This window comes from Salmo trutta, unplaced genomic scaffold (assembly GCF_901001165.1).
Source record: "Salmo trutta unplaced genomic scaffold, fSalTru1.1, whole genome shotgun sequence".
Classification (NCBI taxonomy): Eukaryota; Metazoa; Chordata; class Actinopteri; order Salmoniformes; family Salmonidae; genus Salmo; species Salmo trutta.
Window position 1 is genome coordinate 165,526 of NW_021822992.1, and position 22,397 is coordinate 187,922.

The window sequence follows — 22,397 nt, forward strand, 5'->3', positions numbered from 1 at the left end:
CCAATGGCTGCTGGTTTTGTTATTTCCTTTCAATTTGTTTCCAATGAAGACCTAGACAAGCAGGTAAAGGGAGTTCCTAACTAATCAATGAAGACCTAGACAACCAGGTGAGGAGAGTTCAAGTACAAGGGAAGAGTGAAAACGCACAGACACATTCGGCCCTCCGTGGAATGAGTTTGAGAACTGTGATTAATTATTCATTAGGGAAAGGGAAAGGGGGATACCTAGTCAGTTGTACATGTGTCTTCCGCATTTAACCCAAACCCTCTGAATCAGAGAGGGGTTCAAGCAGCGAAGCCGTGAGAAACTAAAGGATTGGTTTGCCTTCATTATTATGGATCCCCGTTAACTGACAACTTAATTAGCCCTATTCTTCCTGGGGTTCTTCTGGGGCATCACGGTTTGAAACATATTCCACATAACTAAAACATATTCCACATAACGAAAACATATTCCACATAATGAAAACATATTCTACATAACTAAAACATATTCCACATAATGAAAACATATTCCACGTAACTAAAACATATTCCACATAACGAAAACATATTCCACATAACTAAAACATATTCTTCAGCCATGTTCATTTTATAAATGTTTCATATTGGATTGGCCGATTCTATGGCATATTAAATGGTGGGAGTGGAGACACCCAAATATTGGCTTTAGTTAACTTGTTTATGATTTATTATGTATTCTTGATGTGGATCCCCATTAAGTGAAGCCTTAGCAACCACCACTGTGCTCTTCTTTGTATTCTGATGTGGATCCCCCATTAAGTGAAGCCTTAGCAACCCCCACTGTGCTCTTCTTTGTATTCTTGATGTGGATCCCCCATTAAGTGAAGCCTTAGCAACCCCCACTGTGCTCTTCTTTGTATTCTTGATGTGGATCCCCCATTAAGTGAAGCCTTAGCAACCACCACTGTGCTCTTCTTTGTATTCTTGATGTGGATCCCCCATTAAGTGAAGCCTTAGCAACCCCCACTGTGCTCTTCTTTGTATTCTTGATGTGGATCCCCCATTAAGTGAAGCCTTAGCAACCCCCACTGTGCTCTTCTTTGTATTCTTGATGTGGATCCCCCATTAAGTGAAGCCTTAGCAACCCCCACTGTGCTCTTCTTTGTATTCTTGATGTGGATCCCCATTAACTGAAGCCTTAGCAACCCCACTGTGCACTTCTTTGTATTCTTGGTGTGGATCCCCCATTAAGTGAAGCCTTAGCAACCCTCACTGTGCTCTTCTTCGGCACATAACTAAAACATTCAGTTTTTTATATCAATCTTTTATCCATGGGCAGATTATATGGTATCATACAGTATATCACTTTAGTTTGGATTCTTTTCAAGTGATTCAATCAGGTCTTTTATTTGATTGTTGAGTTTTTTTGGACACCAGCCACCAGTGAATAATTACTGTAAGAAGATACTTTGAATAGAGACTCCAGTGTCCGCGGGGTGAAGAGGGGGGGAGAGCCACCCCGGGGTTACATCTTAATAATTACCCTCTTCAAAAATGGATTTCCTGACATGGCCTTGGAGTTAACAACACAACTGAAGCCATCCGTGCCAGACAGAGACAAAAACTCAGAGCTCGACCTCTCGGTATCCGTTCCAAATGGCACCCTACTCCCTAAATACTGTAGTGCACTACGGCTGACTAGAGCCCAGTCAAAAGTAGTGCACTAATAAGGGAATAAGGTGCTATTTGCCACCCCTGCCAGTAGCGCAGGGATGGAACGAAACCCTGTGGCTAACAGCACCTCCACTACTCCACTGTCCGCCTAATCAAATGGAAGAGGACCAAGAGGAGCTGAAGCAGAGGAATCAGCCATTCTCCCTCTCCACCAGCTGAAACAGAGGAATCAGCTATTCTCCCTCTCCACCAGCTGAAGCAGAGGAATCAGCCATTCTCCCTCTCCACCAGCTGAAGCAGATGAATCAGCCATTCTCCCTCTCCACCAGCTGACGCAAAGAATCAGCCATTCTCCCTCTCCATCAGCTGAAGCAGAGGAATCAGCCATTCTCCCTCTCCACCAGCTGAAGCAGATGAATCAGCCATTCTCCCTCTCCACCAGCTGACGCAAAGAATCAGCCATTCTCCCTCTCCATCAGCTGAAGGAGAGGAATCAGCCATTCTTCCTCTCCACCAGCTGAAACAGAGGAATCAGCCATTCTCCCTCTCCACCAGCTGAAACAGAGGAATCAGCCATTTTCCCTCTCCATCAGCTGAAGCAGAGGAATCCGCCATTCTCCATCTCCACCAGCTGAAGCAGAGGAATCAGCCATTTTCCCTCTCCACCAGCTGAAACAGAGGAATCAGCCATTCTCCCTTTCCACCAGCTGAAACAGAGGAATCAGCCATTTTCCCTCTCCACCAGCTGAAGCAGAGGAATCAGCCATTCTCCATCTCCACCAGCTGAAGCAGAGGAATCAGCCATTTTCCCTCTCCACCAGCTGAAGCAGAGGAATCAGCCATTCTCCCGCTCCACCAGCTGAAGGAGAGGAATCAGCCATTCTCCCGCTCCAGCAGCTGAAACAGAGGAATCAGCCATTCTCCCTCTCCACCAGCTGAAACAGAGGAATCAGCCATTCTCCCTCTCCACCAGCTGAAGCAGAGGAATCAGCCATTCTCCATCTCCACCAGCTGAAGCAGAGGAATCAGCCATTCTCCCTCTCCACCAGCTGAAGCAGAGGATTCAGCCATTTCCCCTCTCCACCAGCAGGGTTCTAGTTAGCTTCAGGCTTCAGCTGCTTAATGGTAGATTATAAGAAAGCAGAGAGAGAGAGAGAGAGACCAGAGTCAGCTGGTTCACGTCCCAAATGGCAGTCTATTCCCCTATATAGTGCACTACTTTTGACCAGAGCTCATAGGGATCTGATTGAAAGTATGATCAGAAGTAAGGCACTATATAGGGAATAGTGTTGCATTTGGGATGCACTCAGAGTCACTGTGCTCAGTCACGCAGTCAGAGTCACTGTGTCAAGTCACGCAGTCAGCCGTGGGAATCAGGCAACACTAGGGGGATAAAGTCAACAATGTGGCTGTGGTTCCGGCGGCAGCTTGCAGCTCCTCAGGACTTGACATCTGCCTCATGTTGCAGGTCTGGACGAAGAGATAAGTTTAGTGTTCTCCATATCTCATTCTCTCTCTCTTTCTATTTGCTACGTACACACAGCCAAAACACACCGGCTCCAAAAGCCATTACCGCACAACAGCCCGGAGATGGCTTCCTCTCAGTACGCAATACTAACCAAGATTACAAAATGAAAAACAGTCCGTCTGTCTGTAAATATCTTAAAACTACAGTCTATTACTTTATTTCATGTATTCCTCAATACTGATATTTGTCTAAATGATCCAGACATATGAACTGTGAATTCATTCCCTCTTAGGTGTTAGTGACATGCCAACAGATAAAGATGCTAAGGACTGAATACACTGCAAGGGTTCTGATGGAATTGTCTCCTGTCAAACATTCCAACATTCCATTCTCAATATTCCGACAATGACTCTCAACATTCCATTCTCAATATTCCGACAATGACTCTCAACATTCCATTCTCAATATTCCGACAATGACTCTCAACATTTCCATTCTCAATATTCCGACTATGACTCTCAACATTCCACTGGCATTCTAGAATGTTAAGGACCAAAAAAGGTGACACAGCCATTTGTCACGACTCTGAGCGGCAGCCTCAGCGATAACCTTCTGTTTTATGGAGACATAACGTAGATGGGATGGACGGCTGGGGGCCAGAACTAGCTGTACATAACAAATAGGCCTGGTGTTAAACCCGCCTGTGGACTCAGGCTCGGAGTCTCCTAACTTCTTTCCTTGATCAATGTTCTATTCTTCCCAGTTATCAGTATACATGCAGAGAGACGCCAGACACATGCAGAATTTTTAGAATCCTAGACCGAGTCCCAAATGGGACCCTATTCCCTATATAGTGCACTACATTTGACCAGAGCCCTGTCAGTGCCATTTGAGACAACGCTACTCTCTCTAACCCTGCTGGACAAGAGAACTGCAGAGATGTTGTTGATGATGTTGTTGATGATGTTGTTGAAGATGATGTTGATGATGATGTTGATGATGATGTTGATGTTGATGTTGATGATGATGTTGATGTTGATGTTGTTGTTGATGTTGTTGTTGATGATGATGTTGATGATGTTGTTGTTGATGTTGTTGATGATGATGTTGATGTTGATGATGATGTTGATGTTGTTGTTGTTGATGATGATGTTGATGATGTTGTTGATGTTGATGTTGATGATGATGTTGATGTTGTTGTTGATGATGATGTTGTTGTTGATGTTGTTGTTGATGTTGTTGTTGATGATGATGTTGATGTTGATGTTGTTGTTGATGTTGTTGATGATGATGTTGATGTTGTTGTTGATGATGTTGATGATGATGTTGTTGTTGATGTTGTTGTTGATGATGTTGATGATGATGTTGCCTAGTAGAGAAGACGTACCTCTATCTTTAGCAATATTATACGATAAGTGCAGTAGGGAGAATGAGGGATCTAGTGGTGTTATTATCCTATACTGTACTGCTGTGGTGTTAATCTACTGTTATTACCCTATACTGTACTGCTGTGGTGTTAATCTAGTGTTATTACCCTATACTGTACTGCTGTGGTGTTAATCTAGTGTTATTGCCCTATACTATACTGCTGTGGTGTTAATCTAGTGTTATTACCCTATACTGTACTGCTGTGGTGTTAATCTAGTGTTATTACCCCATACTGTACTGCTGTGGTGTTAATCTAGTGTTATTACCCTATACTGTACTGCTGTGGTGTTAATCTAGTGTTATTACCCCATACTGTACTGCTGTGGTGTTAATCTAGTGTTATTGCCCTATACTATACTGCTGTGGTGTTAATCTAGTGTTATTACCCTATACTGTACTGCTGTGGTGTCAATCTAGTGTTATTACCCCATACTGTACTGCTGTGGTGTTAATCTAGTGTTATTACCCTATACTGTACTGCTGTGGTGTTAATCTAGTGTTATTATCCTATACTGTACTGCTGTGGTGTTAATCTATTGTTATTACCCCATACTGTACTGCTGTGGTGTTAATCTAGTGTTATTACCCTATACTGTACTGCTGTGGTGTTAATCTAGTGTTATTACCCTATACTGTACTGCTGTGGTGTTAATCTAGTGTTATTACCCTATACTGTACTGCTGTGGTGTTAATCTAGTGTTATTACCCTATACTGTACTGCTGTGGTGTTAATCTAGTGTTATTACCCTATACTGTACTGCTGTGGTGTTAATCTAGTGTTATTACCCCATACTGTACTGCTGTAGTGTTAATCTAGTGTTATTACCCTATACTGTACTGCTGTGGTGTTAATCTACTGTTATTAACCTATACTGTACTGCTGTGGTGTTAATCTAGTGTTATTACCCTATACTGTACTGCTGTGGTGTTAATCTAGTGTTATTACCCTATACTGTACTGCTGTGGTGTTAATCTAGTGTTATTACCCTATACTGTACTGCTGTGGTGTTAATCTAGTGTTATTGCCCTATACTATACTGCTGTGGTGTTAATCTAGTGTTATTACCCTATACTGTACTGCTGTGGTGTTAATCTAGTGTTATTGCCCTATACTATACTGCTGTGGTGTTAATCTAGTGTTATTACCCTATACTGTACTGCTGTGGTGTCAATCTAGTGTTATTACCCCATACTGTACTGCTGTGGTGTTAATCTAGTGTTATTACCCTATACTGTACTGCTGTGGTGTTAATCTAGTGTTATTATCCTATACTGTACTGCTGTGGTGTTAATCTAGTGTTATTACCCCATACTGTACTGCTGTGGTGTTAATCTAGTGTTATTACCCTATACTGTACTGCTGTGGTGTTAATCTAGTGTTATTACCCTATACTGTACTGCTGTGGTGTTAATCTAGTGTTATTACCCTATACTGTACTGCTGTGGTGTTAATCTAGTGTTATTACCCTATACTGTACTGCTGTGGTGTTAATCTAGTGTTATTACCCTATACTGTACTGCTGTGGTGTTAATCTAGTGTTATTACCCCATACTGTACTGCTGTAGTGTTAATCTAGTGTTATTACCCTATACTGTACTGCTGTGGTGTTAATCTACTGTTATTATCCTATACTGTACTGCTGTGGTGTTAATCTAGTGTTATTACCCTATACTGTACTGCTGTGGTGTTAATCTAGTGTTATTACCCTATACTGTACTGCTGTGGTGTTAATCTAGTGTTATTATCCTATACTGTACTGCTGTGGTGTTAATCTAGTGTTATTATCCTATACTGTACTGCTGTGGTGTTAATCTAGTGTTATTACCCTATACTGTACTGCTGTGGTGTTAATCTAGTGTTATTACCCTATACTGTACTGCTGTGGTGTTAATCTAGTGTTATTATCCTATACTGTACTGCTGTGGTGTTAATCTAGTGATATTACCCTATACTGTACTGCTGTGGTGTTAATCTAGTAATATTACCTTATACTGTACTGCTGTGGTGTTAATCTAGTGTTATTACCCTATACCGTACTGCTGTGGTGTTAATCTAGTGTTATTTTCCTATACTGTACTGCTGTGGTGTTAATCTAGTGTTATTACCCTATACTATACTGCTGTGGTGTTAATCTAGTGTTATTACCCTATACTGTACTGCTGTGGTGTTAATCTAGTGTTATTATCCTATACTGTACTGCTGTGGTGTTAATCTAGTGTTATTACCCCATACTGTACTGCTGTGGTGTTAATCTAGTGTTATTACCCTATACTGTACTGCTGTGGTGTTAATCTAGTGTTATTACCCTATACTGTACTGCTGTGGTGTTAATCTAGTGTTATTACCCTATACTGTACTGCTGAGGTGTTAATCTAGTGTTATTACCCTATACTGTACTGCTGTGGTGTTAATCTAGTGTTATTACCCTATACTGTACTGCTGTGGTGTTAATCTAGTGTTATTACCCTATACTGTACTGCTGTGGTGTTAATCTAGTGTTATTACCCCATACTGTACTGCTGTGGTGTTAATCTAGTGTTATTACCCTATACTGTACTGCTGTGGTGTTAATCTAGTGTTATTACCCTATACTGTACTGCTGTGGTGTTAATCTAGTGTTATTACCCTATACTGTACTGCTGTGGTGTTAATCTAGTGTTATTACTCTATACTATACTGCTGTGGTGTTAATCTAGTGTTATTACCCTATACTATACTGTACTGCTGTGGTGTTAATCTAGTGTTATTACCCTATACTATACTGTACTGCTGTGGTGTTAATCTAGTGTTATTACCCCATACTGTACTGCTGTGGTGTTAATCTAGTGTTATTACCCTATACTGTACTGCTGTGGTGTTAATCTAGTGTTATTATCCTATACTGTACTGCTGTGGTGTTAATCTAGTGATATTACCCTATACTGTACTGCTGTGGTGTTAATCTAGTAATATTACCGTATACTGTACTGCTGTGGTGTTAATCTAGTGTTATTACCCTATACTGTACTGCTGTGGTGTTAATCTAGTGTTATTACCCTATACTGTACTGCTGAGGTGTTAATCTAGTGTTATTACTCTATACTATACTGCTGTGGTGTTAATCTAGTGTTATTACCCTATACTATACTGTACTGCTGTGGTGTTAATCTAGTGTTATTACCCTATACTGTACTGTACTGCTGTGGTGTTAATCTAGTGTTATTATCCTATACTGTACTGCTGTGGTGTTAATCTAGTGTTATTACCCTATACTGTACTGCTGTGGTGTTAATCTAGTGTTATTATACTATACTGTACTGCTGTGGTGTTAATCTAGTGTTATTACCCTATACTGTACTGCTGTGGTGTTAATCTAGTGTTATTACCCCATACTGTACTGTACTGCTGTGGTGTTAATCTAGTGTTATTACCCTATACTCTACTGTACTGCTGTGGTGTTAATCTCTATATTTAGCAGTGAAAGGACCCAGCTCTGTATTGACTCTGTACTGTACTTGACTTAGTAGAACCAATCTACTGGGGATAATAGAGGAAGCATTTACTGCACAATATGCATACATTATCACTTTTCAGGATTTACATGGTCAGCACTTTGTCCTATTGTTTAAAATCTCAAATCTCTCAGCTGTGCATTGTAGCAAAGCCTACTTATTATTCATCACAGTATAGAAGACAACATGCTATTTTTAAACAGTACAATATGCAATCTACCTCTTTGTACATCTCAGAAACAATATGTGTTTGTAGAGAGTTGAACATCTCAGAAACAATATACCATCGCAATCTACATGTTTGTAGAGAGTTGAACATCTCAGAAACAATATACCATCGCAATCTACATGTTTGTACAGAGTTGAACATCTCCGAAACATTATGCCATGGCAATCTATGTGTTTCTACAGAGTTGGACATCTCAGAAACATTATACCATGACAATCTACATGTTTGTACAGAGTTGAACATCTCAGAAACAATATACCATGGCAATCTACATGTTTGTAGAGAGTTGAACATCTCAGAAACAATATACCATCGCAATCTACATGTTTGTACAGAGTTGAACATCTCCGAAACATTATGCCATGGCAATCTATGTGTTTCTACAGAGTTGGACATCTCAGAAACATTATACCATGACAATCTACATGTTTGTACAGAGTTGAACATCTCAGAAACATTATGCCATGGCAGTTGCCACCGAACTATCCCACCCAGGAGTACCAGCTCCTAGCATCAGGCCGCCGATACAGAGTCCATCTTAACAAAACCGGCAGAGCCCAGAAATCCTTCATTCCCACCGGTATAAATTACGAACTGAATTAGGAACCGTATGCATGTGTTGTCAGCTATAGTTTGTGATTTGATGTGTATTTATGAACCTATTGGTGATGCTGTGCTGGTGTTTGTTGAGATGCAAGAAAGGGACACACAATAAATTATTATTATCTACCTGTTGAAAACCTGTATCTCTAAACATCTTCGTACAGAGTTGGAAACCTGTATCTCTAAACATCTTCGTACAGAGTTGGAAACCTGTATGTCTAAAACTTTGTAAAGAGTTGGAAACCTGTATCTCTAAAAAACTATTTGTACAGAGTTGGAAACCTGTATCTCTAAACATCTTCGTTCAGAGTTGGAAACCTGTATCTCTAAACATCTTCGTTCAGAGTTGGAAACCTGTATCTCTAAACCTCTTTGTAAAGAGTTGGAAACCTGTATCTCTAAACCTCTTTGTAAAGAGTTGGAAACCTGTATCTCTAAAACTCGTTCTACAGAGTTGAAAACCTGTATCTCTAAACATATTTGTACAGAGTTGGAAACCTGTATCTCTAAAACTCTTTGTAAAGAGCTGTAAACCTGTATATCTAAAACATGAAGGTGTTTGTTGTGTTGACTCACGCAGACACTGAGGCAGATCTCCTCTCCAGGAGCCCAGGCCCACACAGGTGAGGATAGCCGGGAAGGAGAGCTCGTACCCGGGCAGGCAGCTGTAGCTCACGCTGGTACCCCACTCAAACACGGACCCCTCCAGGAGCCCGTTGTGGATGGGAGGAGGCGCAGGGCAGGTCACCACTGAGGAGAGAGAGGGCGGAACGATGCATTTGACAACTCTTGATAGGAGAACAGAAAAGTTTGTTTAGAAAAAATGTAATATTTTATTGTTAAAACCAACGCATTTCAGAGAATGCGCTAATCATTGTTGTTTTGAGGGGTAAATCAATCATTGAGGAGACAGGTAGACAGACGGGTGGGCAGACGGGACGGAAGGAGAGACAGACAGGCAAAGTTAAAGCCTGGATACACAACGCAATTAGAGAAGACTGTCAGTTTCAGAGGAAAACAATAATCAACACGTCTGTCTCCTTTTATGACGGTAGTTCAGTGGTCCTTGTGTCTAACTATAGGACACAGCAGATCTCTATAGATTATATTGTGACCCTATAGAATGACGGTAGTTCAGTGGTCCTTGTATCTAACTATAGGACACAGCAGATCTCTGTAGATTATATTGTGACCCTATAGAATGACGGTAGTTCAGTGGTCCTTGTATCTAACTATAGGACACAGCAGATCTCTATAGATTATATTGTGACCCTATAGAATGACAGTAGTTCAGTGGTCCTTGTATCTAACTATAGGACACAGCAGATCTCTGTAGATTATATTGTGACCCTATAAATGACGCTAGTTCAGTGGTCCTTGTATCTAACTGTAGGACACAGCAGATCTCTATAGATTATATTGTGACCCTATAGAATGAAGGTAGTTCAGTGGTCCTTGTGTCTAACTATAGGACACAGCAGATCTCTATAGATTATATTGTGTGTGTGAGAGCATTTATCTGACTAGAAATTACTGTTGTGAGAGAACGGCTTGATCCCAAACGGCACCACATTCCCTATATAGTGCACCACTTTTGACCAGAGCCCTATGGCAGCCTATTACATATGGTGTGCACTACTTTTGACCAGAGCCCTATGGCACCCTATTCCATATGGTGGAATAGGCCTGTTAAAACAGGACTAGTAAAGGCCTGTTAATACAGGACTAGTAAAGGTCTGTTAAAACAGGACTAGTAAAGGCCTGTTAATACAGGACTAGTAAAGGTCTGTTAAAACAGGACTAGTAAAGGCCTGTTATTACAGGACTAGTAAAGGTCTGTTAGTACAGGACTAGTAAAGGTCTGTTAGTACAGGACTAGTAAAGGTCTGTTAGTACAGGACTAGTAAAGGTCTGTTAATACAGGACTAGTAAAGTTCCACTAATACAGGACTAGTAAAGGTCTGCTAATACAGGACTAGTAAAGGTCCGTTAATACAGGACTAGTAAAGGTCCACTAATACAGGACTAGTAAAGGTCTGTTAATACAAGACTAGTAAAGGCCTGTTAATACAGGACTAGTAAAGGTCTGTTAATACAGGACTAGTAAAGGTCTGTTAATACAGGACTAGTAAAGGTATGTTAATACAGGACTAGTAAAGGTCTGTTAATACAGGACTAGTAAAGGTCCACTAATACAGGACTAGTAAAGGTCCACTAATACAGGACTAGTAAAGGTCTGTTAATACAGGACTAGTAAAGGCCTGTTAATACAGGACTAGTAAAGGCCTGTTAATACAGGACTAGTAAAGGTCTGTTAATACAGGACTAGTAAAGGTCTGTTAATACAGGACTAGTAAAGGTCTGTTAATACAGGACTAGTAAAGGTATGTTAATACAGGACTAGTAAAGGCCTGTTAATACAGGACTAGTAAAGGTCTGTTAATACAGGACTAGTAAAGGTCTGTTAATACAAGACTAGTAAAGGCCTGTTAATACAGGACTAGTAAAGGTATGTTAATACAGGACTAGTAAAGGTCTGTTAATACAGGACTAGTAAAGGTCTGTTAATACAGGACTAGTAAAGGTCTGTTAATACAGGACTAATAAAGGTCTGTTAATACAGGACTAGTAAAGGTCTGTTAATACAGGACTAGTAAAGGTCTGTTAATACAGGACTAGTAAAGGTCTGTTAATACAGGACTAGTAAAGGTCTGTTAATACAGGACCAGTAAAGGTCTGTTAATACAGGACTAGTAAAGGTCTGTTAATACAGGACTAGTAAAGGTCTGTTAATACAGGACTAGTAAAGGTCCGTTAATACAGGACTAGTAAAGGTCTGTTAATACAGGACTAGTAAAGGCCTGTTAATACAGGACTAGTAAAGGTCTGTTAATACAGGACTAGTAAAGGTCCACTAATACAGGACTAGTAAAGGTCTGTTAATACAGGACTATTAAAGGTCCGTTAATACAGGACTAGTAAAGGTCTGTTAATACAGGACTAGTAAAGGCCTGTTAATACAGGACTAGTAAAGGTCTGTTAATACAGGACTAGTAAAGGTCCACTAATACAGGACTAGTAAAGGTCTGTTAATACAGGACTAGTAAAGGTCCGTTAATACAGGACTAGTAAAGGCCCAGTGCACTACTTTAGTGAACACCATTTTTTTTTCATAAAATAAAAATATGATTCTTTGGGTTATAAATGTTTCAGGCGGTGCTGAAGCACCCGCAGCTCCTCTAGTTCCCGTGGCGATGCATGACGAGGCATGACCTTTATGGAACACTGAACACTAAACTAACTAAACCCTGTACTGAACGGCTGGCTGGGTTCTTTGTTCCTCATAATACATCTCTAACATTTCATATAACGTGTATATTGCATATAGCGTGTAGCTACTGAGTACAGATACCTTTCGGGGGCTGTCAACAATTTTGACCCCTAACTTTATGAGAAGAAAAAAAAAGTATTGTTTTGTTTTACAAAATCTCTTTCTCTGAGCAATTGTATTAGTATAAAATAATATAATTCTATAATTTAAAAAAAATGTAGAATTCACATATTGCTCTGTATTTCAACGATTTATTTCATACAGTCTTTATCAAAAGTGTCAATAATTTCCGACACCAACTCTACATGACGTCCCAAGCTGCTCCGAAAACGTAATAAAAAATAAAAATCAATACTGTTTTATGTCTGCTTGACCGTAGTGAGTAAATAAACACTCCAACAAAAGGGAGTTTCTCTGTATTGCTCTCGAGTCCTTCAGAAAGGCTCTTTATCTCTCTGTGTTCCAAATGACCTCCTGTTCCCTACATAGCTCACTGCTTTTTAGCCAGAGTCCTATGCTTCCCTTGTCAAAAGGAGTGGACTATATAGGGAAATAAGGTACCATTTCACACACTTCATCTAAATTACGTCCTTAAACATAAATATCCAGCTGGTTGCAGAATGAGACGCCGCAGTCGGATTCGACGAGTCACCCAGATGATTACAATAACAACGATATACAGTATTCACCACACAGCATCCACAATTACCCCCAGAACTTCCAACAGGCAGGCAGACGGGCACTGAATTAAAAATAAAGTACAACTGTAAAACTTTCCTAAACCCCCAGGCAGCCTAGCTAGCTGGTATTAGTGCATCTTAGCCGAACACGCCAAAGAAAAACCTGAGGATCTCTAGACTCAGGATTCCTGCTGGCTTCAGCTTTGAATGTGTCACTCACAGCCTAGCTACAGCCTTGCTACAAACCTGGCATATCTCCATCAGCCAGTATCAATAAGCAGCATATCTCAGCTCGCCTGGCTGTCTCGGGCAGGATGACAGCTGCCCCGAATCATGTCTGTATCAAGGCTGTGTCCCAAATCAACAACAACAAAAAAATCACCCCTGTCTGAATCTCACAGTCTAAAGGCAATCAAACAAAAAGGATGGTCTGATATAGAAGACGGGATTGTTTTTCTCCTCTCAAACTGATCAGAATTACCTCACTTCTTCTTCTACCCTTTTTATGCTCCTGAGCGGCCAGATAAATAAAAAGCTGTGATGAATAACTGTATTCCACTATTAGGATGTTGTTGATGCTTGCCTCTGATTGGCATCGAGGGAGATGGTCTCTGTGAAGTCATCTGCATACACAATAGACCTGGGTAGAAAGACTATTTGAAAATCATTTCAGATAACTGCATCTGTGCTTGATTGAGCTTGTCTGATGCAATAGAACCAACAACAAAAAGTCTCACAAAAAAAAGGGGCAAACCCCGCCCACTTGGCACTCCAGGCAAATGCTCAAAAGCATTTGAACGATTTGGAATACTATTTGAACCCAGGTGTGATACACAACACATTATGTCAGAATGTAACGCTGAACTCTGCTTAACAGCCCTGTTTCCAGTTTAACTTTAGTAGTTGTCCCATTAATACAGAGGATCAGATTAATAATCTAATCTTTCCAGGTCTCTTTTATTTGATTAATTTACCCAGAAATAAAATCAATGGTAAGAAGTACAGATGGGAGGGAGGGAATAGCACTATTGCAGATCCTCTGTAGAAGCCTCTCTGGCTCTCTGACTAAGTCATGCACACAGACCACTGGTAGAATTACAATGATTAACAAGGATTCTCATTCTATTCCTACGGTGGTAACTATAGGAATGGAACAGTGGAATAGTACAAACATTACATCGACTCTATTCTTGATGTAGAATATCTGTTTTATTGTCACGTCCTGACCAGTAAAGGGGTTATTTGTTATTATAGTTTGGTCAGGACGTGGCAGGGGGTGTTTGTTTTATGTGGTTCAGGGTGTGTTTGTGTATGTAGAGGGGTATTTGATTTATGTATTCCGGGGTTTTTGGGTTATCATTCTATGTTAGTTTATTTCTATGTTCTGTCTAGATGTTTGTATTTCTATGTTTTGGTAATGGGGATTGGGGCCTTCAATTAGAGGCAGCTGTCTATCGTTGCCTCTGATTGAAGGTCCTATATTTAGGAGTGTGTATGTTTTTGGGAATTGTGGGAGATTGTTTCTTGTTTTGCTGTATGCCTGAGGAGACTGTCTAGTTCGTTTGTGTTTTTGTATACGTTGTTTGTGTTTTTCCTTCTTCACTAATATAAAGAAGATGAGTGTACATATTCCCGCAGCGTTTTGGTCTACACCCTACGACACCCGTGACAACTATTCTATTCTTGATGTAGAATATCTGTTATATTCTTGATGTAGAATATCTGTTATATTCTTGATGTAGAACAGTTGATGTAGAATATCTGTTTATTCTATTCTTGATGTAAAATATCTATTCTATTCTATTCTTGATGTAGAATATCTGTTTATTCTATACTTGATGTAGAATATCTGTTTATTCTATTCTTGATGTAGAAAATCACTATAACAACAGCCCCTCTGGCTTTACACTGACTACTGCACACAGGTCAGAGGTTACTGGTGGAATCACTCTCACTGAGTTACACACAGGTCAGAGGTTACTGGTAGAATCACTCTCACTGAGTTACACACAGGTCAGAGGTTACTGGTGGAATCACTCTCACTGAGTTACACACAGGTCAGAGGTTACTGGTGGAAGTGTTACTGACAGCAGCAGTCTCACTCAGGCCTCCATCAGGTGCCCCGTCTACAGGCAAGAGAGGTGAAGGCCTGGGGCGTGACTCCACGCTGTCAGGTTGACTGCAACACTGTCAGTCTGCAGCTAGCAGAGAGGTGTGGAACCCTGGCCCCAGCCGACACACAGTCTGTAGTATGGAGAGATGTGGAACCCTGGCCCCTGCCGACACACAGTCTGTAGTATGGAGAGATGTGGAACCCTGGCCCCAGCCGACACACAGTCTGTAGTATGGAGAGATGTGGAACCCTGGCCCCAGCCGACACACAGTCTGTAGTATGGAGAGATGTGGAACCCTGGCCCCAGCCGACACACAGTCTGTAGTATGGAGAGATGTGGAACCCTGGCCCCAGCCGACACACAGTCTGTAGTATGGAGAGATGTGGAACCCTGGCCCCAGCCGACACACACTCTGTAGTATGGAGAGAGGTGGAACCCTGGCCCCAGCCGACACACAGTCTGTAGTATGGAGAGATGTGGAACCCTGGCCCCAGCCGACACACAGTCTGTAGTATGGAGAGATGTGGAACCCTGGCCCCAGCCGACACACAGTCTGTAGTATGGAGAGATGTGGAACCCTGGCCCCAGCCGACACACAGTCTGTAGTATGGAGAGAGGTGGAACCCTGGCCCCAGCCGACACACAGTCTGTAGTATGGAGAGATGGAGCTCTGGAGCCATGGGCTGTGACTTCTCAATACCAGGCTGGGTGCACTGCAGCCTCTCTGTCTGAAGAGAGATTGGACCCTCCTCACTCCTCACCACCAGGCTGTTTGCTGCCTGACAAGACTGGCTGTCTGAACTGAACAGGGCAGAGCTAGGTACAGCTGGGATAGGTGAGGGATGGACTGGCTGTCTGTTGAGTCATGCTAGGTACAGCTGGGATAGGTGAGGGATGGACTGGCTGTCTGTTGAGTCATGCTAGGAACAGCTGGGATAGGTGAGGGATGGACTGGCTGTCTGAGTTGGGCTGCAGGGGACTTGACTCCTCAACACCAGTCTGTCTGAGTTGGGCTGCAGGGGACTTGACTCCTCAACACCAGTCTGTCTGTCTAGGTGTGCTTGGTTAAGGTTTGAACTGGGCTGCCTGGCCTGTCAGTCTGAGTCTCTCTCTCTCAGTCTCTCTCTCTCAGTCTCTCTCTCTCAGTCTCTCTCTCTCAGTCTCTCTCTCTCAGTCCTCTCTCTCTCTCTCTCTCTCTCTCTCTCTCTCTCTCTCTCTCTCTCTCTCTCTCTCTCTCTCTCTCTCTCTCTCTCTCTCTCTCTCTCTCTCTCTCTCTCTCTCTCTCTCTCTCTCTCTCTCTCTGTTCCCTGACACTCTCTCTCTCGCTCTCTCCATTACCTTCTTCTGTTCCCTGACGCTCTCTCTCCTTCCTGTGATCACCATCAAAGCAATACATTCAGGGATCTATCCAGCACACCACGGCTTAATAATGGAACAGATAGCATGACATGTTACTACTAAGACTGCTTGGGTGTGTGAGAGGGTGGCATGTTAATAAGAACTCTGTCTGAGGCCACTTGGCGAGAGAGCGAGAGAGCGAGAGAGCGAGAGCGAGAGCGAGAGCGAGAGAGCGAGAGAGCGAGAGAGAGAGAGAGAGAGAGAGAGAGAGATGTAGGAGTGTAATCTCGGAGCCCAGCACCAAATCTTGCTTGGTGTCACCTACAGTAGCTATCTTCATTGATATTAACACCAGTCATGGTAGATTAACAGGATCCACACACTGAGGGTAGACAGATGATCCACACACTGAGGGTAGACAGATGATCCACACACTGAGGGTAGACAGATGATCCACACACTGAGGGTAGACAGATGATCCACACACTGAGGGTAGACAGATGATCCACACACTGAGGGTAGACAGATAATCCACACACTGAGGGTAGACAGATGATCCACACACTGAGGGTAGACAGATGATCCACACACTGAGGGTAGACATATGATCCACACACTGAGGGTAGACAGATGATCCACACACTGAGGGTAGACAGATGATCCACACACTGAGGGTAGACAGATGATCCACACACTGAGGGTAGACAGATGATCCACACACTGAGGGTAGACAGATGATCCACACACTGAGGGTAGACAGATGATCCACACACTGAGGGTAGACAGATGATCCACACAATGAGGGTAGACAGATGATCCACACACTGAGGGTAGACAGATGATCCACACACAGAGGGTAGACAGATGATCCACACACTGAGGGTAGACAGATGATCCACACACTGAGGGTAGACAGATGATCCACACACTGAGGGTAGACAGATGATCCACACACTGAGGGTAGACAGATGATCCACACACTGAGGGTAGACAGATGATCCACACACTGAGGGTAGACAGATGATCCACACACTGAGGGTAGACAGATGATCCACACACTGAGGGTAGACAGATGATCCACACACTGAGGGTAGACAGATGATCCACACACAGAGGGTAGACAGATGATCCACACACTGAGGGTAGACAGATGATCCACACACTGAGGGTAGACAGATGATCCACACACTGAGGGTAGACAGATGATCCACACACTGAGGGTAGACAGATGATCCACACACTGAGGGTAGACAGATGATCCACACACTGAGGGTAGACAGATGATCCACACACTGAGGGTAGACAGATGATCCACACACTGAGGGTAGACAGATGATCCACACACTGAGGGGTAGACAGATGATCCACACACTGAGGGTAGACAGATGATCCACACACTGAGGGTAGACAGATGATCCACACACTGAGGGTAGACAGATGATGCAATGATTGTACAGCCAGTATGATCCCAACCCAACAGCCTCCTTAGTTCCTTGTCTAAAAAGTATCTATGTTATCGCTCTGTGTGTGTGTGTGTGTGTGTGTGTGTGTGTGTGTGTGTGTGTGTGTGTGTGTGTGTGTGTGAATGGCTATCCTGTGCTCTTTTATTGCAGGGATCTGTTCCTTAGCAACCGTGTCCCGTTTGCCTTGTCTGTCCGTGGTGCTCCTCGTGGCTCATCGCTCGCTGCCTTCCTGGCGCCACTGCAGTACTTAATGTGAACACGATATTGTGTACGTCTCAAATGGCACCCTATTCCCTGTATAGTGCACTACTTTAGATCAGAGCCCTATGGCACCCTATTCCCTGTATAGTGCACTACTTTAGACCAGAGCCCTATGGCACCTTATTCCTTATATAGTGCACTACTTTAGACCAGAGCCCTATGGCAACCTATTCCCTATATAGTGCACTACTTTAGACCAGAGCCCTATGGAACCCTGTTTCCTATATAGTGCACTACCGTCAAACAGGGCTCGGGTAGGGCACTATATAGTACACAGGGAGCCAATTTAAAATGCAAACCATTTAGTTTTGGACTTTGTTGCCAGATATGCAAATCTATTGCTTCTCTTCTGTAATAAATTGATCTGCTTCAGCGTTCATGAAAGCAGCAAGGGTTTCCTCCCTTGCCGAGTAACGTTGAATGTTCATCTAAGCCGAACAGAAGAGGAGCCAGGCGTATGATTCTGACATTACAACACCGTAGCTGATAATCATGTGTGACAGCTTGGTCCTTCGAGCCGGATCTCAAAATCTGCTTCTGTCAGTCCAGGGAGACACCGAAACCGTGCACGGGCGGATGAGATATCCGTAGATTAAAGACCTGGCCCCTTGCTGAGGGTTCTTTACAGACCGGTGGCAAACTGGTATGCAAGATCCTACCTACATTGAATTCTCAGCTGCAAGATAAGGTCAGTAATCTTTATTCATTAGTTTAGGGTTAAATTCTAAACTTACTATAAATGTGAGGGAGGATTTTAACCGGAAAACCGTCCATATAATCTAATGTAGAGAAAGTTTAACCTTTTTGGGATAGGGGGCAGTATTGAGAATTTTGGAAAAAATATGTGCCCATTTTTAACTGCCTCCTACACCAACTCAGAAGCTAGAATATGCATATTATTGTTCAGGTTTGGATAGAAAACACTCTGAATTTTCTAAAACTGTTTGAATGGTGTCTGTGAGTATAACAGAACTCCTATGGCAGGCAAAAACCTGACAAGGTTTCAAGCAGGAAGTACCCTGTCTGACAAGGAGTCGTGCGTCTTGCATCTGTTTATTGAAAAGTAAGGATCTTAGCTGTAACGTGACAATTCCCAGGGCTCCGATAGGCTCTCAGAGCCCGGGAAATACCTGAAGGTTCACGAGACAGCTTCAGGCTGAAACACATTTTCGCCTTTGGTAAGTGTCGACTCAGAGGACCTTTGAATGAGGCGCGTGCCCGATTCGCTCCTGAGGAGAAATTTAATTCGGCTGTTTAGGCTCAATGCATATTCCCGGTCGGAATATTATCACTTATCTACGACATAAATGGCATAAAAATTGGTTTTAAACAGCGGTTGACATGCTTCGAAGTACGGTAATGGAATATTTAGAAATTTTTTGTCATGCCAATGCGCCATGCGCGGGACCGTGATGTTGCATTCTGATAGTGTCTAGAACTCACGAACAAAACGTCACTGTTTGGATATAACGATGGATTATTTGGGACCAAACCAACATTTGTTATTGAAGTAGAAGTCCTGGTGTATTCTGACAAAGAACAAGCAAGGTAAGAACATTTTTCTTATAGGAAATGTGATTTTGGTGGAGGCTGACCTGGGTGGGTGTCTAAATAGCTAGCCCTGTGATGCCGGGCTATGTACTTAGATTATTGCAAAATGTGCTTCATCCGAAAAGCTATTTTAAAATCGGACATATCGAGTGCATAGAGGAGTAATGTATCTATAATTCTTAAAATAATTGTTATGCTTTTTGTGAACGTTTATCGTGAGTAATTTAGCAAACTGTTAGTAAATTCCCCGGAAGTTTGCGGGGGTTATGCTTTTTCTGAACGTCACATGCTAATGTAAAAAGCTGTTTTTTGATATAATATGAACTTGATTGAACAGACATGCATGTATTGTATAACACAATGTCCTAGGTGTGTCATCTGATGAAGATCATAAAAGGTTAGTGCTGCATTTAGCTGTGGTTTGGGTTTATGTGACATGATATGCTAGCTTGAAAAATAGGTGTCTGATTATTTCTGGCTGGGCACTCTGCTGACATAATCTAATGTTTTGCTTTCGTTGTAAAGCCTTTTTGAAATCGGACAGTGGGGTTAGATTAACGAGATTCTTGTCTTTAAAATGCTGTAAAATAGTCATATGTTTGAGAAATTGAAGTAATAGTATTTCTAACGATTCAAAAATCGCGCCACTGGATTGAAGTAGCTGTTACGTAGGTGGGAGGAGTTCGTCCCACATGCGCCAGAGAGGTTAAGACAAAAGTATCTATGTTAGTGTTGGCGGCACTGGGTTACAGATCTAAGTAAGAACTAAAAGTAAAACTGGTTGCAGTAAGACCTCACAGTAAAACTGGTTGCAGTAAGACCTAAAAGTAAAACTGGTTGCAGTAAGACCTAAAAGTAAAACTGGTTGCAGTAAGACCTCACAGTAAAACTGGTTGAAGTACAGTATTTAACAGTAAGACCTAACAGTAAAACTGGTTGCAGTACAGTATTTAACAGTAAGACCTCACAGTAAAACTGGTTGCAGTACAGTATTTAACAGTAAGACCTCACAGTAAAACTGGTTGAAGTACAGTATTTAACAGTAAGACCTAACAGTAAAACTGGTTGCAGTACAGTATTTAACAGTAAGACCTCACAGTAAAACTGGTTGCAGTACAGTATTTAACAGTAAGACCTCACAGTAAAACTGGTTGCAGTACAGTATTTAACAGTAAGACCTCACAGTAAAACTGGTTGAAGTACAGTATTTAACAGTAAGACCTCACAGTAAAACTGGTTGCAGTACAGTATTTAACAGTAAGACCTCACAGTAAAACTGGTTGAAGTACAGTATTTAACAGTAAGACCTCACAGTAAAACTGGTTGAAGTACAGTATTTAACAGTAAGACCTCACAGTAAAACTGGTTGAAGTACAGTAGCCGGGAAAACGTATTATAGAAGGCGAAATAAAGATAATTTACTTATGTTAGTCTAGGACTAACGGGAGTAAGTGAGATTAAGTATGATAACAGTAGAGCACACACATAGATTGTGAGATTAAGTTTAAAACGAATGATTCATGATTTGAGGAAGTACAGTGGAATTATTACTAGGTTTGGTTTGTAGTTAACGTTTGGGTTTCTGAATCGGTGTAGTATAAGGAATGATGACCAAATGTTTGTGGTTATTTTATGGGAAAAGGAGCGCTTAGCTCTCTGGGAAAAATTCCTAGGGACAGGATATCTTAAAGGGGTATACACATATGGCATTTTTGTCACGATTCCCACCGACGGTGGCGCCCCCTCCTGCTCGGGTGGCGCTCGGCGGTCGTCGTCACCGGCCTATTAGCTGCCACCGATTCCCTTTTTTTGGTTTTGGGCACCTATGTTCAGTTTAGTTAATTAGCGGGGCTATTTAATTTAGCTGGCCCGCTTCCGTATTGTGCGGGATTGTTTCTTGTCAGACGGCTTATGTTCGTGTCGGCGTTGTTTTACGCCGTATCTGTTTTCTCCCCTGTGTTTGGGCACATTTGTTTTTGTGTGAGTGTATATTAAAAACACCACTACCCTGGTTTCGCTGCTTCCTGCGCCTCATTCCTCCTCCACGATTACCAAGCCGTAACAATTTTGGAAGTTTTATTTTCTGAGTTTTAATTAAAACACGTGAATTATTTTTATAAGGGAAGTTCCGGGAAGCTGAGATACAATATGTAGATAAAGTTGGACGATTTTTCGTTAATTTGTCTAAATCTAGGAAGAAACCCTTCTGTGAAGGAGTGGTATGACTTTTGACCTCTATTATGGCTCTCCTGTGAGGTCTGATCAGCTGCATAGGAGGGCCATTTGGATAATGAAGAAAAAGGGTCACTTGTGATACTAACTTTAAGGAAATTTGTAGAACTGATAATTAGGATGGAGTTTAAAGTTCTTAGACATATCTGCAATTTAAGCACATGAGACAGCAGTGTAAGATATTGAGGACAACAAGGCTGTGAAAATGATATAATAAGTATTATTATATTATGTTATTGAGTTAGCAAGAATAAGTTTAATAATGGTAAGACTTAGGTTAAGTATTTAGGACATGTTCTAAGCCAACAAGACAGGGTTATATGACATCTGTGATCCAGGATCATTGAGAGTAACAGATAAACTTACTTAACCTGTCTGGGCTAGGGGGCAGTATTTTCACAGCCGAATAAAAAACATACCTGATTTAAACTGGTTACTACTCTTGCCCAGAAACGAGAATATGCATATTATTAGTAGATTTGGAAACTGTTTGAATGGTGTCTGTGAGTATAACAGAACTCATATGGCAGGCAAAAACCTGAGAAAATTCCAAGCAGGAAGTGGCCTGTC

General features: G+C 41.9%; 1 protein-coding gene across 1 annotated transcript in view; it reads right to left on the reverse strand.

The window, feature by feature from the left end:
* LOC115187885 (CUB and sushi domain-containing protein 3-like) overlaps positions 1 to 22,397 on the reverse strand; it is a 1,475,978-nt gene that overhangs the window by 23,142 nt on the left and 1,430,439 nt on the right. Inside the window, 1 exon segment of the mRNA XM_029746934.1 lies at positions 9,434 to 9,607. Coding sequence (XP_029602794.1) covers positions 9,434 to 9,607 — 174 coding nt within the window.